This window comes from Corvus cornix, chromosome 4 (assembly GCF_000738735.6).
Source record: "Corvus cornix cornix isolate S_Up_H32 chromosome 4, ASM73873v5, whole genome shotgun sequence".
NCBI lineage: Eukaryota > Metazoa > Chordata > Aves > Passeriformes > Corvidae > Corvus > Corvus cornix.
The window spans coordinates 41,787,947-41,804,483 of record NC_046334.1 but is presented as its reverse complement, the minus strand read 5'-3'; the positions used below and the strand labels follow the sequence as shown (position 1 = coordinate 41,804,483).

The window sequence follows — 16,537 nt, the reverse complement described above, 5'->3', positions numbered from 1 at the left end:
GCTTTACAACTTAGTGGTGCTTGATAGTTTGTTTTTTTTTTAATGATAAGCACTAGTCTTACAAGTGTAGTCAGAGCTGGAAGGAATACAATAAGAATTATCCTCTGTTTATAATATTTATAATTCTTGGAACAGGTGCACATAGGATACTTTAAAGAATTCATAGTAATATCAAGCCACCTCTTGCAGTTTACTTCCACATAGTTGGACATCAGCCATTTTACAGTCTAAATGAAATGACAGAGGAGAATATTTTACTAGAAGTCAATGTCATGTATGAAGTAGAGAACTGGAGTGAGTGTTCACTACTCCAGATAAGTTCAGACCTAGTTTGTTTGCTCACAGCAGACATTGGCATGTTTCTTCTAGCATGTTGCTTCATGGGGTTGTTCATTTGAGCTTAACTCTGTGTTCCCCTCGTGTTGCATTAGTAATTCCTAGGCTTTTGATGTAATGGATTCTTGGCTTTTTTTAATCTGTGTTTCTATTACTGCAATAATTTTGAAGCTTTCTGCAAGAAAAGGCTATACTCTAGATGTGTAACTTACAGTTTTCTTAACTGTTAATTCTGAGCTAAGCATCAGTGTTTATTTGATAAACATTTGAACAGTCGTAAGTCTTACCACATCTCTTTCTTGTTTCAGGGTTTCTTTGTAATTGCTGCCATGGGAAGATACTTGACTATGCTGTTGCTGCTGATGCTGCTGGTGCAGCATTTTGGAAACTGTGAAGGAAATCAAAGGCCACATCATGCTCCATCAATGCAATTTACACAAGTACAATATAATGCCACTGTGTATGAGAACTCTGCAGCCAAGACTTACGTTGGGCATCCAGTGAAAATGGGCATTTACATTACAAATCCACTGTGGGACTTAAGATACAAAATTATTTCTGGTGACAGTGAGAACTTGTTCAAAGCTGAAGAGTATGTTCTTGGAAACTTTTGCTTTTTGAGAATACGGACCAAGGGAGGAAACACAGCTATCCTTAACAGAGAGGTGAAAGACCATTATATGCTAACCGTTAAAGCAGTTGAAAAAAATACAAATGCTGAAACGCGCACGAAGGTCAGGATACAGGTTCTGGATATAAATGACTTGCGGCCTTTGTTTTCGCCAACATCTTACAGTGTTTCTTTGCCTGAAAACACAGCAATAAGGACCAGCATCGCAAGAGTCAGTGCAACAGATGCAGATATAGGAACAAACGGAGAGTTCTACTATAGCTTTAAAGAAAGAACAGATGTGTTTGCTATACATCCAACTAGTGGAGTGGTAGTTCTAACTGGTAGGCTTGACTACTCGGACACTAAGCGTTATGAGATGGAAATTCTTGCAGTGGACCGTGGGCTGAAGCTGTATGGTAGCAGTGGCATAAGCAGTATGGCAAAACTAACTGTTCATGTAGAGCAAGCGAATGAACATGCCCCTGTTATTACAGCTGTTCCATTGACTCCATCAGAATCAGACACAGATCCAACGTATGCAGTTGTAACTGTAGAGGACAATGACCAGGGTTCAAATGGGGAAATAGCATCATTAAATATTGTTGCAGGAGATGCACTTCAACAGTTCAAAACAGTGAGGTCTGTTCCAGGTGGCAGAGAATACAGAATAAAAGCCATTGGTCCAGTCGACTGGGAGAGTCACCCTTTTGGATACAACCTTACCCTGCAAGCTAAAGATAAAGGGAATCCCCCACAATTTTCTTCTGTAAAAGTTGTTCATGTGACATCACCACAGTTTAAGTCTGGTCCTGTCAGATTTGAAAAAGATATATACAGAGCTGAAGTAAGTGAATTTGCCCCTCCAAACACACCTGTGATAATGGTGAAAGCTGTACCTAGTTACCCACATTTAAAATATGTATTTAAAAACACACCAGGAAAAGTAAAATTCAATTTAAACCCTCACACTGGTCTTATTACCACGTTAGAACCCATAAAAGCACAGTATGCATCCCATTTTGAACTTGAAGTTGTGACAAGTGACAGAAGAGCTTCTGCAAAAGTATTAATTAAGGTATTGGGCATGAATAGCAATCCTCCTGAATTTACTCAGACATCCTATAAAGCCTCCTTTGATGAAAATGTGCCAATAGGTACAAGTGTCATGACAGTAAGTGCAAAAGACCCTGATGAAGGGGAAAATGGTTATGTGACCTACAGCATTGCAAACCTAAATCCTTTGCCATTTGTGATTAACCATTTCAGTGGGATTATTAGTACCTCAGAAGACTTGGATTATGAATTGATGCCAAGGGTTTACAATTTAAGGATTCGAGCCTCTGATTGGGGTATACCATATCGTCGAGAAGTTGAAGTTCCTGTTACTATTACTTTAAATAACTTGAATGACAATATACCTCTGTTTGAGAAAATAAATTGTGAGGGAATAATCCCCAGGGATCTTGGTGTTGGAGAACAAATAACAACTGTATCTGCTATTGATGCTGATGAGCTCCAGTTGGTAAGATACCAAATTGAATCTGGAAATGAACTGGATTTATTTAGCCTAAACCCAAATTCTGGAGTCCTTTCTCTCAAACAGTCACTAATAGATGGCGTAGGTGCTAAAATGTCTTTTTACAGTTTGAAAATTACAGCTACAGATGGAGAGAACTTTGCAAAACCATTGTATATCAACATAACTGTAGCTAACAGTCGCAAACCAGTCAACTTGCCATGTGAAGAAACTGGTGTTGCCAAAATGCTTGCAGAGAAACTCTTACAAGCAAATAAGTTGCACAATCGTGGAGAAGTTGAGGATGTTTTCTTTGATACTCACTCTATGAATCTGCATGCACCTCAGTTTAGAAGTACTCTCCCCAGTAGCATTGAGATAAGAGAAGACCAACCTGTGGGCTCCAGCATAATATCCATGAATGCTACTGATGTTGATACTGGCTTCAATGGAAAGCTGGTGTATGTTATTTCTGCAGGTAATGAAGACAGTAGTTTCATTGTTGATATGGAAAGTGGAGTGCTGAAAATTTTATCTCCCCTTGACCGAGAACTAAAAGATAAATATACCCTCAATATCACTGTCTATGATCTTGGAATACCACAGAAGTCTGCCTGGGCCCTTTTAGATATAAAAATTTTGGATGCTAATGACAACCCACCAGAGTTCCTCCAGGACAGTTATTTTGTTGAAGTAAGTGAAAACAAAGAGCCCAACAGTGAAATAATTCAAATTGGAGCTACTGATAAAGATTTGGGGGCTAATGGAGAAGTCAAATACTCTCTTCTTACAGATACAGACAAGTTTACTATTAATTCTGTGACAGGAGTTGTGAAAGTTGTAGGGGTCCTGGATCGGGAGGAACAGCACGTCTATTTGTTGAAAATTGAGGCTAGGGACCAACCTACTGAAGAACCTCAATTATTTTCAACGGTTATTTTGAAAGTGGCTGTAGAAGATGTCAATGACAATCCTCCCAAGTTTATTCCTTCTAATTATCATGTGAAAATTCGAGAAGATCTTCCTGAGGGAGCTATTATTACGTGGTTAGAAGCCTATGATCCTGATTTAGGCCAGTCAAGTCAAGTGCGGTACAGTCTTTTGGACAGTGGAGATGGCACCTTTGACGTTGACAAACTAAGTGGAGCAATACGTATTGTACAAAGACTAGATTATGAAAAGAAACAACTTTATAACTTGACTGTGCGGGCCAAGGACAAAGGAAAACCCATTTCATTGTCCTCTACGTGTTACGTTGAGGTTGAGATAGTTGATGTGAATGAAAACTTGCACCCCCCACGGTTCTCCATATTTGTGGATAAAGGCTTTATAAAAGAAGATGCTCCTGTTGGCTCCTCAGTAATGACAGTATCTGCTTATGATGAAGATGCAGGACGAGATGGGGAGATCAGATATTCCATCAGAGATGGATCGGGTATAGGAGTTTTTCGAATAGACGAAGAAAAAGGTAAGGTGGCTTTCTGTTATTTTTATATACTAAATAAAATCAAGTGCCAAGAAAGAGGTAAGAGAAGCAGCATTGTCACAGTTGATGTAGGTGTTTTTATTAGGACAAGAAGATGTCACCAACAATGTGTATTGTTGTGTCTGCTACTTTAGTGAAATTATTTTTATACATTTGATAAGTAATTTCTCTCTAATATTCCCACTTCCATCCAGCCTACCTAAAGCCATGCTTAAGTCTTAAAAGCTATGCCACCCAGAAAAAGTAATACTCTTGATATAAAACAGAGATCTGCCTCATGTGAACACACGCACATGCTGTCTTGTGGACAGTGGAACTGTTATACTTTTCAGTTTTAAGTGACATATCTTTTGCTCCTTTTACTGGAGGTATGAGTGGCTGTGGTAGTGCCATACATGCTGGTTTTGTTAGTTACTTTCAGAGTCTACAGGTGCCCACCTAGAAGTCAGTAAGCAGCGCCTTCTTCATCGAAAGGCTTCTGCCAAAGAATGCACTGATGTAGCCTTAGAAAAACCTCCTATGAATCAAACAGACTGAACTGTTGCCTTATTTCATTAATAATGCATACACTGATGAGCAATGTGAAAATTTTTCCAGTGTCATGTGTTCAGAAGAAACATAATCTTATTTTCAGTAAAATTCTAGTGCTGACTTCTAAAATTTTGGTTGGATGTTTGTGTAGCTATCTATTTATTTCTTTGATAAAGATAGAGCATTGATACTTTGCAATTATCTAAGCATCTTGAAATAAATTGAGGAGGAAGCTTGTGCAGAATTTGTCTACAGGTTACATGTAGGTAAATGATGACATATGTGATCGATTTCTTAAAGAAAAAAACTTGAAACTGAGAGTAAAAGATGGGAGTGATGTATGATTCATCCAGTAGTCGTTCTGTGTGTTCTATATGATACCCAAAATATTGAATGTGGATAATAGAGATTCATGAAGCCACTTTACCCTTTAGGGTTTAGGTGAACAAACTGTTCCTGACTTATTTTTTCTTCTATAGAAAGTCAGTTATTAAATTATGTGGTTTGTGGCTAAAGAACTAACTCTACAGGTTGAAATGTAACAATGCTTCCCTTAGCTTTGCTTTTAACAAAGCACATAGTTAAGATGCTGTAACAGATTTTCTAAAAACAGAGGATTGAATACTTTCTTTCCAAGACCTTGCAGTTTCACTTTCGGCCATTTGCTTTGTGTGCAAAGTATTAATTTGTGTATCATTATGCCTTTCTTTTGACATAAGTACATTAAAGTTCACTGCGTTACGGTATTTTAGAAGTGTCTCTAGTTGTCCTACAGAATGAGTCTGTGTTTGGCAGTTTATCATCTGAGTGATAGATACCAGTAAGTGAGAATGAACCTGTTTATGGGTATGTGGACAGGTATGTGTGTTTTTGTGATGGTACTACCATGGCACAATTAGTTGTCTGCATGTGTTGCCTCTCTAGTCTTTTGGCATAAAGCTACTTTACTTGACTGACGAATTGGTGTGAGTTTAAGTAAGTTGCTTTTTATCAGCTGGGTTTACAAAGTTGGCCCAGCCTGGGGCAAAGCCAGATTCTATTTAATAATATTGTCCAGAAGAGTGGCTCTGTATTTTCAAGGCAGGGCAGAGGCATAGTCTGTATTCATATCTGGTATCTAGTGTTTGCAGTTCTTCAGGGATGAAAGTAGAGGGATTTGGTGGGAATGGGGTGGTGGTAAAGAGGGGTTGCTAGTTTTAATCTTATTGAACGAATTCCACTTATGACACGGGTGTGGGAAGGAAAGTGTTTATTTCAGTTTGGTTGATGTGTTTTTTCCATCAAATGGTGATCTTAAGGAACTCAGGAAAGGACACTGAGTATGTACAAACTTGACAATGTAGCTTAAAATTTGGATTGACACTTTTTATTTTGGTAAAAAGCCATCAGAATTGTTCTTGAGGGCACTCTTTATACTGCAGTGTCTGAATATTTGTCATGTTTTTCAAAATAGACTGGCCTTGATACAGGGAGCAGACTGATTATCAGCCAACAAAGTACATTGAAGACTTTGTGAAAGATCTGTCAAGCAACTTGCTAACTTTTTCAGCTTGCTGAAAGGTTCTTCTGACTTTACCCCTGAGCTATGTCTCATCCAGCAGTCTTTGAAGAGCATCATACTGCACTGTCAGTTCAAAGATGGATAAATCAGATTTAAGAACTTACTTTGAGTCAACACTTAACTATTAAGTGGCTCAGAGGAATTCTTTTATCCCTTGCTTATAAGAAATTAAGGACAATAATCACATTTGCAGGTAGACTAGATGATGATAGAAGCATCAAATAGCTAGTTCCATGCATTGATTTTTGTTGACTTTTGGGTAGTCTTTTCCATGTTAAGTTTGTTTTAATTTTACAGTTCAAAAGGTAGGAAATGGTATTAAGTGTTTGATATTTGTACCTGTAGTTCTGGTATTTTCACCAGGGAATTTAATATATCTTTGCCACTATGTCTTGAGTTTTGTTTTCCAAGACTTACCTTTGGTTTAGGTCCGTGGGTTTTCATAGGTTCTGTTATCTGCAGTTGTGTCCAAACCATTAGAAGTGAATCTCTTAACAGGGTGCACTAAACACCAGTATATCCAAACTCAGGAGCTGCTTTGATTACTTAGTTCCCTGACTGCTCTGATGCTTTTCAAGTAGACACAGAAAAAAGGTACGTTAGGGGTGAATTTGGTAGTCAGTCATATTTTAGCTTTCTTAGTGTTCTTAAGCCTGAAAAGGCAATAATGGTCAGAAAAGGAGAAGAACAAGATGATAGAATTCTAGAAAATTGCAATAGTTTCTGTAGCACCTATATCGCTGTCTGTTTTTTTCAATGCAAGAAATAGGGCACACACAGTTAACAGGTTTTAAAGGAAGTCTTTTTCCTTTCCTAAGCTAAAGGGAAGTATTTTTCACATGAAGCGTAATAAAGTCATGAAACCCATTTCCTGAGGAAGTTATAGAGATTGAAAGTATGACTAAAGAAAATAAATGATACTAATGAGATTATTTTGAGGTTCAGTCTCATGCTATCTTCAGCTCATAAATTGTTAACTGGAACCCAAGTGGGTAAGGAAGAGAGATCAGAGGTCATCGCTCAATATATGATTCAGAAGTACAACAGTGCATTGTGACTGTTATTGCAAAGAAATAAAATTCAAATTGCATGATAAATGGAGACTTTGGGATATTATAGCAGTATGAGAGGAAAAATGCTAAAATGAGATTTTTGTGCTCTGAATTTATACAGCAAAACAAAGTTTCAACAAAGTATAAACAACATTTGTCCTTTAGGTATGTGTTCAGGAGAATTTGGAATTTAAGATAGCTTTTTATATGTGAGCAGAATTGAAGGCTGTAAATTGAGGTGACCAATTGGCTATATAAATTGCCTGCTAAAGCAGCAGTAAAATATTTTCTCAAAGAATTTGATAAGGAGTTGAGCACATTGGTGTGTATTAATAATAAAAGGCATTGTGTTGATGCAGATCCCAGTGTGCACAAGAAAAACCCATGCGCCTTCTAAATCCCATTAGCACTGAGCAGTAAAAGTGAGATAAATCATGTCAATGCGATGCTGCTACTTCAATTTAGAAAAGCTCTAAAGAATTACAGAAGCAATTGCTAGAGGGGAACATAAAGCAGAAGCTTTGTGGGACCAAGGCAATACTGAAACTTCCTTCTCCCAGTTTTCATACCAGCGGGCAAGGAGGGAGAAAGGAGAATGTCTTCCTCTTTAGTTTTTGGTTTTCAAATACAAGGATGGAGCATTTCCATTGAGTATTTGCACTTCTCAAAGGTTAGTTGAAAGATGGAAGCTCTAGTTTGTAAAAATGGTGTTGGGAAGAACTCTGAGTACTTCTTCCAGTTCTATAGGCAGGTGAACAGTGTCACATACAGGGCTGGATGGGACACTTATCATGAGAGCACCAGCATGTGGTGAGCAAATGTCCGCACCGATTTTCAGCTGTAAAAATGAGACTGAGAAAAACTTGTAGCAGTTATCTGGCCTTCTCCAAAGAATTTTTGCCAAGCAGATTGCTCTTTTCTTTGCGATATCAGGACTTCTAGCTTATTATTGAGAGCTGTTTTTATCTTGTTTCAAGGTTGTTTTCTTAGAGTTTTGCTTTTCTTTCTAGCACTCAAAACTTAGATAGCTAAGGGAACCAGCAGACTCTGGGTGTGTAGATGCCATGGTCTCAGTGAAATGTGTAGGGAAGATGGGAGCCCATCCTGGAAAGTGATGTTCAGAAATGAAGGAAGGTTTAAGTAATGACTTCCACAGTGTCTGTTGTAACTAACCAGTTGAGTGGTTGCATTTACAATCCTTACACATGCGGATGTTGGGTCTTACATGTAGGCCCTGCACAGTAAGATTTCAAGCCACAGTGAATTTTATAAACTGATTGTTACCAGAAGCTTAGCAACTAGTTAAACTTGCAGGGCTAGCAGCAGGTGTTTTGTAAACTTCTGCAATTGAGTGTATTTCGCAGTACATAACCTAGTTCCAGAATGGTGTAAAGGATGATGTGACAGTCTGAACCTCATACATGATAGCCTTATTTCTTGTGTTCACAGTGTTTAATTATTTGTTACCAGGAATCTTACTGCTCTTTCATTAACCTTAATTAGAGTTATTAGGCCATAAGGGTTATAGAATAACAGTAATTCTGCTTTAACGATACGAACAAAGTTTAAGGTGATTAAACTAATTTGCTGACTTAAAAAGGTGTATGACTGTGGTTTATTAAAACAAAGATATGTCTAGCCTGAGATGCTGTCTCCAGTAGCATAGGCAGGCCACAGAGATGATACTTCTTCTAATACTTTCCCAGTCTGTGGTTATTTTCTGTTTGGGGAGTTTTCAAGTCACACGTGGTTTGTAACATTCACACGCTTACCTTTTTTGTATAGTCTTCCCTTGAAGCCATGTCACTTTCAAGTGTAACCTTGCTACTGTGATAAGGAAAAATGATTTGTTTTGGTAAAGAATATTAAAGGAGCAATTTAAAAAAATTAGCTGGGGCATATGGAAGAGAATTAATTTTATTGCACTATCGTTGTATGCATAAAATAGCATCAATAAAGCTTAGTGGCTGCAGGATGCTATTTTTAATATTACCAGAACTACTTCCAGCTGGGAAGACATTCATTAAGGTGAATGAATAGGATTTTAACGGTGTAAAGCAAAGTACTGAATTACACCCATAAAAGGAACAGAGCATGGCTGACATGTAATAAGTATGTTAACATTGCTTTTTAGTGTTCATGTAAATTCATTAATTTAAAAACAGGATATGATTAACATTTATACATAAGGGATAGCTTCAGGTTCCATTTCTTCAGTGATCTTTGGATTTTGACCTTTTTGAAGACTGGCATTAGCAAAGTTTAAATGCTATGATCATCAGTGGAGCAGAACACAAAAGTACCCACTGGATAGTTGTTAAACCAGCACTATTTTCTGGAACAGAAGCCAACTGGCCTGCATCTGTACCAACAACTCTCATACCTTTAGGAAGTGTGGCTGTACCCAGATCATCTGTTGGGAATGCTGATCCTGCAGTTCATTCCTAACTGTACCCCCTGCTCTTTGAAAAAGTGGTAGCTGGCACAAACCAAAGCAGTTTAACAGTACGCAAGTTCCAGTGCTTGGGAATGTTTTCTGTCTGTTTGTTGCACAGGTATTGTCGTAAAATACTTGGAGATAGGGGAGGCATTTTTAATCAAAACTGGGATTAGTATGATTTGGCTTTGAGTTAATTGTAGTTGAGCATCCTTAAAAATCCAGGATTTTCTTCATGCTCTTTCATTGAATGCTGCATCTTGTAGTTGCTCGTTGTGTATACTTTGTTACCTGTATTGTATAAGTCATGGATATAAACATCAGGATTTGCAAAAACTCAGTTTCTCAGTTTAAATTTAAAAAAAAAAGAAAAAAAGGAAAAAAAGACACCAAGAAGTTCTTAAATAGTTTCCATTTTTCTACTATACAAGTTCCATGTTATGTGTTGGCTTAGTGTTTATTCTGAGTCTTTGAAGATCTGTCAGATTGTAGTCACTGAAAACTATGAACAGAAAAATATGTAGAGCAAATCCTTTTGTAAGAAAGCTGTTAAACATTAAATTAAAAATTGTAATTGATTAGGTGATGTTGATACTTTGGAAAGAATACTCTAGGTGGGTTTAATATGGTTATTCTTAGAGTATCTTCACCTCATAGACTAGGTTTGTTTACAGACATTGTGACAATAGCATTTCCTGCTTGGCTTCTGTCCACAGATGCAGTATCATGCATAGGTTTTGCAGTTAAAATTCCTTTTGTGAGTGTTTTGACCAGTAAAAGTGAGGGATAACTCGGAAGAAGACACTCATAGAATGGGTTCTTCTGACACCATTTTATTCCTGCAAAGCACAGTAGTTCTTCGCACTACATTTGAAGATTAAGGGGTTCTCTATTTCTGCAGAATACTAAGTGGCTGCAGCTTTTTGCACAATAAATTTTTACCCTACCTAGCTTGGGTACAGTCATGAGTGAAGCTCAGAGCACAGACTAATTTCCCAGGTATCTAATTAGCTTTTTGGGTAAATTTTTTTCCTCCTACACTGCATTCTGTACTGCCACATTACATTGTACTGAAGTTAATGATTTACTCATATAGCTGTAGCAGCTAAATTTCTTCAGTAGCTGAGGCATACATGACTAAGAATGTAAGATTATTCTGATGCAATTTGGAAAAAAAACATAAAACCAACCCAAACTAAAAAAAAACCCAAAAAACCAAAACCCAAACCTAAAACAGCAACAAGAAATAGCCTGAACAACCCTCAACGTGCAAAACAGCCAAAACAAAAAAAAAAAAAAAACCACCCCAGAGTGATTACTAGGTTCTGTAAACTCCAAGTTAGAGTTAAATTCTTAAGCTTGTAAATGTTAATTTGGAAGGTTAATCATTTAAATGAGGGATTGCATCAACACTTCAGTTTTCAATTAAGAGAAAACCTAATTCTAATGTATGCTGGAGGTTTGAATGACATTCTTGCCAGCAGACAGGAATTTTTTCTTAATCAAGGGACTTATGCAGATTATTCTTGGATTCTGGAGTTGGCTGGTCAGTTGTCACACTGACATCTCGAACAGAATTTCAGGTCAATACCTGAAATTTGAATACACACTGTTAAATTTATGTCTTTGGAAAATAGTAAAAGGGCAAGGATCTATTTGTTTGAATACTGTGTAATCAAAGCTCCTGAAAGAATTAAAGTAACATTTTCTGAGTTTGAGAGATGTATTTTTGTGTGTATCAGGATAAAAGTGTATGTTGGGTTGGGGGATTTTTTGTGTTTTGAGAAATTTTGGGAACATATCTGTTAAAGAAGTTTTAGTTTATCTGTGCTAAATAAAAATACAGCTGTTCTTCTGGAAGCATGAAGTAGTTTAGGTCAGAAATGCAGAAATAGTCATTTCTTTAGTCTTCTCTGAGGAGAGTTTTGTAAAAATAACACTTAAAACACTTTAAAAAAGGGGGCGAGGGCAAGTAAGGATTACTTTGGCAGTTAACTGCTCTGGAAAGGTATTTTAATGCTGATCCATGTTGAGGACTTTTTCTAGTGGCATATTTATTTTGTTCTTTGCCTGGGCATTCTCTCCCTTTGGTGTTGAATTGAGAAAGATGAGCAGCATGAGAACAACTTCACTGACCCTAGACCAGGTCTGCACATTTCAACTCTCCCACTGACACTCTTGTGAATCCTTTGCAGAAGAGTCCTTATCAAGCTTCTCCAGAGCCACCAGAAGAAAGGTTGCATTGTGACAATAAAGAATAAAGCCACTTATGGTACTATGCCCACCCAAACACAATGACCTGTTTTTTAAAGCATTTATCCCATGTTTTTATGACCCCTGTTTCCTACCATAATTTTCAGTGGTAGTCTAGCATGCAATATATATGGAGCAGAGCTGAAATTCTAGTTTAGCCTGCAAGATGGTAGACATCTGTGTGGGACACTTAAATTGAGGAGGCATACTTGTGGTTGTTAATTACAGATACTAAAAAAACCTGGGTAGACTATTTCTAAAATGGGGTATTATTTTCTGCTTTCTAGTTAAGGATATCCAGTGGGTTTGCATGTGTTCAGTATGATGTTGAAAAGAGAGTGAAGATGATGCAGAATATGATCTGTATGATTTATTTCTGGTTTTATGGCATTTTTCTTCAGTGGCATTAAGGCAAACTTGTGCCATTGTGAAGAAGAAATTAGTTATGTTAAAAAAAACCCAAAAAGTAACTGTGCCTAAATTGAGTAGTATTTTGAGTTTAAAAAACATTTGCTTCAAATTTCATGCAACTAAAATACATTTTCCGCCCATTTGTTATGGTTTTAAAAATGAGGCGTTTGGCACATAGATTCTCTTTTATGAGACAGTACAAATAGTTGTAACACCAGCCTGCTGAGAATCATTTTTGTACTTCTACATCTTCTCTAGTATTAGCAGAAATCTAAAATCTTGTCTTTTAAGAGTTCTGCACAATTTGTGTCTGATTAAAGAAATAAAGGTGAGAGCCAGGGACCCACTATCTGTTAGACTGAGGACAAGGCCTAAATTTGCTGCTATCCATGAAAAGCAATCCAGAAAGTATTTTACTAGGAGATAACTAACTTTCAAGTGTGAAATACTTTGCTTAGTTGCTGGTACCATGGGCTGGCTGCCTGACACCTGAATTTAGTCAAGTGCTTGTTAGTACTCCAGTTCAGAAGAGGTTACCTGGTTAACCTGTCAGGGACCGTCTGCTTTTGACTCCAGTTTGCAGCTTTGTGCTAGACTGGACATTGAACTGGAATGTATTCTAAGGTCTAGAACTAATGATGCCACTGGGTTAAACTGTGATATGATGCTGTTCCATTTGTGTTTCTTTTTAGGTTCATCAAAGTAAGCCTGGCATTTGGAACTAATGTCGAGTTTCAGTTTGGCAGAGGTTAAAGAGGCCCGGGTTTGGACCAAGGTCCTGAGCAGCCTGGAGCTAGGGAATTACTTTTCTTTCTTAGGCTTGAAGGAAACCATGTAATTTGCATTTGTGATGGTGGCAACTCCCAAAGTGCTATTAGGTTGTTAATGCAGCTTTTAGAATGTGTCTTTGGAAAAAGCTGAATTAGTTTTAGACAAACATATTCATCATATGTTTTCTGTTGGCAGGGGCATCTTCCAAAATAGTTTGAGTTTTCTTAGGTATCCTACTGAGTAAAACATCACCTTAGCTGCCAAATAGGGATCCCGTACAAAAGCTGAGGCTCCCCTCCTCTACTGCAGGCATGCTGAAAGTAAGGGATTGTTCTGTTGTGAAAGGTGTTGATTGCGTTACAGCTTGGTTTGATGAAAACAGAGCTGCCTGGGGGCCGTGTCTCTGTAGGAGATGAACTGGGGCTAAGCCCCATGTGGTCCCAAAGATTGCCTTATAAACAGCAAACAGTTGGGGCAGCAGAATAGATATTAAGGGCCTATTAACTTGCTTGGGTCTCTCTTTGACTTGAAAAGTACTTGTGGGCAGAGGAATAATAAAAGGAAAGGGTTGCCAAAAGCTATGGAAGGTGCATCTTGCTATATCACTGTTAGGACATCTGTCAAATTGGGGATTTATTTCCTACTAAGCATCTGCTGAGCTTTTGAAGTACATATTAAGGTCAAAGGAGGGGAGCTTGAAATGATTGCGTAATGTTTATTCTTTTCTTTGAAGATTTTAGGCTTTAATCATACAGCATTTGGACATACTTAACAAAGGACAAACCTACATAAGTATTTGGCAAACTCCCAGAACTTATTACATGCAGTAGTTGCAGCTTTAGAACTCGGATTTAAAAATACTTTGGGCTTTGCTGAAACTAGGTTTTGCAGGTCCATTTTTTAATCTGTATATCGTTCTTACTGCATCTGTGACTTTATTATACTGGACATCTGAATGTGACCAAAAATGAATTTTCAATTCATCACTCTCCATGTGCCTCAAGAAAAGAAAATCTCTAGCATTCCAGTGCCATCAGAGAGGGATTTTTGGAAAAACAGAAGTGTCCAAAGAATCTAGCAACAGGAATGCAACAAATCATTTCTGTGCTCAGAAATGAGGTTTCCCCAAGCTCCTTGTGTTCTATACGTGATTCTAATCGCTGCTTCTTTTTAATTTAAAATTATTTGTGAACAAGGATAATCAATGTTTCTTATAAGTAGTTGCGTAGTTTGGATTGGCATTAGGGTTAAAGAGCAAACTGCTGAGTTAGTGGATATTAATTGACTTGACCTACTAGTAGTGGTGGTCATTAACAGTTCTTTTGGCTCAGAGTTCTGTGTCTTTGCAGACTTGTCAGTGTGGTATTGCTGATAACAGAACTGAATATCTGCCTGTATGTTGGAAAGTTACACGTAGAAAATTCAGTAATTGCATTGCTTTGTTGACTAATCTTCTACCTAGAATAATCCTCAGTGATATGAATCATTTCCAAAATCTGCATGTTTCTTAAATCAATCATTTTGGGTGTTTATATAAAAGTGTTTTATTTTGCTGATGCAAGAAGCTTGAAACTACCTCTATACACAAGAAAGTGAAAATTCCCGAGTTTTGGTTTTGAAGTTGCTGATCATAGTGCACTTGTTCATATTTTGTATAGGATTTAAAGATTAAAAGGTTATTATATTACAAATTTCAAAATGCAAGAAGCATAATAACAGAATAGCCTTCTGATTTTAGTGTTACTGTTAATGTACATGAGCATTACAGAGCTGATCCAGTCATGTGGTAAAAAAATGAAGATACTAGTAACATAATATGCTGAAAGTGAATAGAGTGAATGAATAATATGCTAAAAATGAATACAGACTTCTTGTATGTGTTGCCTGTAGTCCTGGTTGTACTTATGAGAGAGAGGGAGTTTGGTAGTTCAGCTCTAAAGACTTTCAGTGCAAAAAAGTTTATGATGGAATTATGGATTATGGAATTTTGTATGTGGTCTTTATTGTTGATAGGTTGTCCCCTCCGTTTCTCCAAAGCTGTGAGAGTGACATATATAGCTCTTTCACAGGGAATACATCTCCATTCTACAGGGGCTTTATATTTATTTTTTTCTTAATCTGCCTCCCCACTTTGCCCGTAGATTTGCCACGACAGGGTATATCCTGTCTCTATGAAAATTAGAGATTGCTGTCTAATGATAAGGGTTTAATCTGCAACGAATCAGACATGTGGAAACTTCTGTCTGTGGAATTTTCTGTTTGATCTGAGAGGAATGCCCTTGCTGTGCCCTTCCTGTAATGAAAGCGAGGTAGAGTGAATCAAAGCGATTCTAGATAAGATTGGAATGTGTGCATTGGTTATGCCTCTATTATATTTGGTGTTGCAATTCTGGTCATATGTATTATTTTATTATTCGAAATGTTAGCAGCACAGTTCATCTTCTTAAAAGATATCTCTTTCTGTTTTAGCTAAAAGTGCTAGTTTTTTATTGATGAAATTTCTGAGTTAATTACTTAGGTTTGAACACAGAAAGTCTTGCTCACAACAACAAATATTGTCACCAAGATATTGAATGAGCTATGATAATACAGCATCTTTTTCTTACTGTAAATAATTTTACAGTATTCACTATATCTTCTGTTTGAAAGGTTTTATTGGTGTACCATTGTGAGAAATAGCTAGCAGTTTCTCTCCATCATTATTTCAAAACCAGTTAATGATTAACAAATGTCCAGCTGCCTGTGCAAGGAATGTGACTTACTTTGGGAGGGGGGGGAAGGAAAGATGATTATTCCTTCTCACAAGAAGTCTGGTATGATAGTTTACTTTGAAGGTAGTTTAAATATTACAGTGTCAATTTTAGTAGATTAATCAGAAGTGGAAAAATGACCTGTGCCTTCCTTTAATGTTTGTTTTATCTTTGTGCTTTCTACCTGTCCTTTTAGCTAGTACAGTAATATTTCGGGTTGCCTGTGGTTGTTCAGACAGTAATTTTAAAGTAAAAAAATATGTAAGAAGAAATGACAATTTGTTAATAAGTGGATTACTTGTGTATGGATATACACAAAAGATGGCTCAAAAAAAAAAGCGATAAAAATCTAAGCAGGTTATAGTCCAAACTATTTTTCACCATTCCTCATCAGATTTCTGAATGGGGCCTTGTCTGTTAAGTACAGAAACCAACAGATCAGGAACTGTGCTTGTAAATATTAAAAACAAAAACTATCATAGAACTTGCACTTTTCAGTTAGCTTTTTCTGGCTTCAAAATGTTTGTACTGAATGGTGAAATTCTGTAATGAAATTTTGAACTGACTTGAATCCTTCCAGATACAGTTAAGGTAGAGGAGGAAAGTGTGAGAAGGTTCAAAAACTGTTAGTGGAAAATGAGTTGTCAAGTTGTCATTTACTCAAATGACACATCAGTTTTAATGTGTGTTGTTTAATAAGAAGGGGGTGACGATTAGAATGAGAGCAAGCTTACTGCTGATTGTGTGGAGTAAAGGTTTGAGTGAATATTGATCCAGCATGTGATGATGGGAGGAAATGGAATAAGAAATACATTTCTGT

At 37.1% G+C, this 16,537-nt stretch overlaps 1 protein-coding gene across 7 annotated transcripts in view; it reads left to right on the top strand.

Annotated features, from left to right (window-relative positions):
- FAT1 (FAT atypical cadherin 1) overlaps positions 1 to 16,537 on the top strand; it is a 107,271-nt gene that overhangs the window by 7,505 nt on the left and 83,229 nt on the right. For all 7 annotated transcript variants that reach the window (XR_005601861.1, XM_039551650.1, XM_039551649.1 and 4 more), the window contains exon 2: positions 645 to 3,933. Coding sequence is in view for 6 of the 7 variants with exons in the window: in XM_039551650.1 (XP_039407584.1) it covers positions 666 to 3,933 (3,268 nt within the window). In the remaining variant the exon portion in view is untranslated. The remainder of the gene's footprint in view (positions 1 to 644; positions 3,934 to 16,537) is intronic.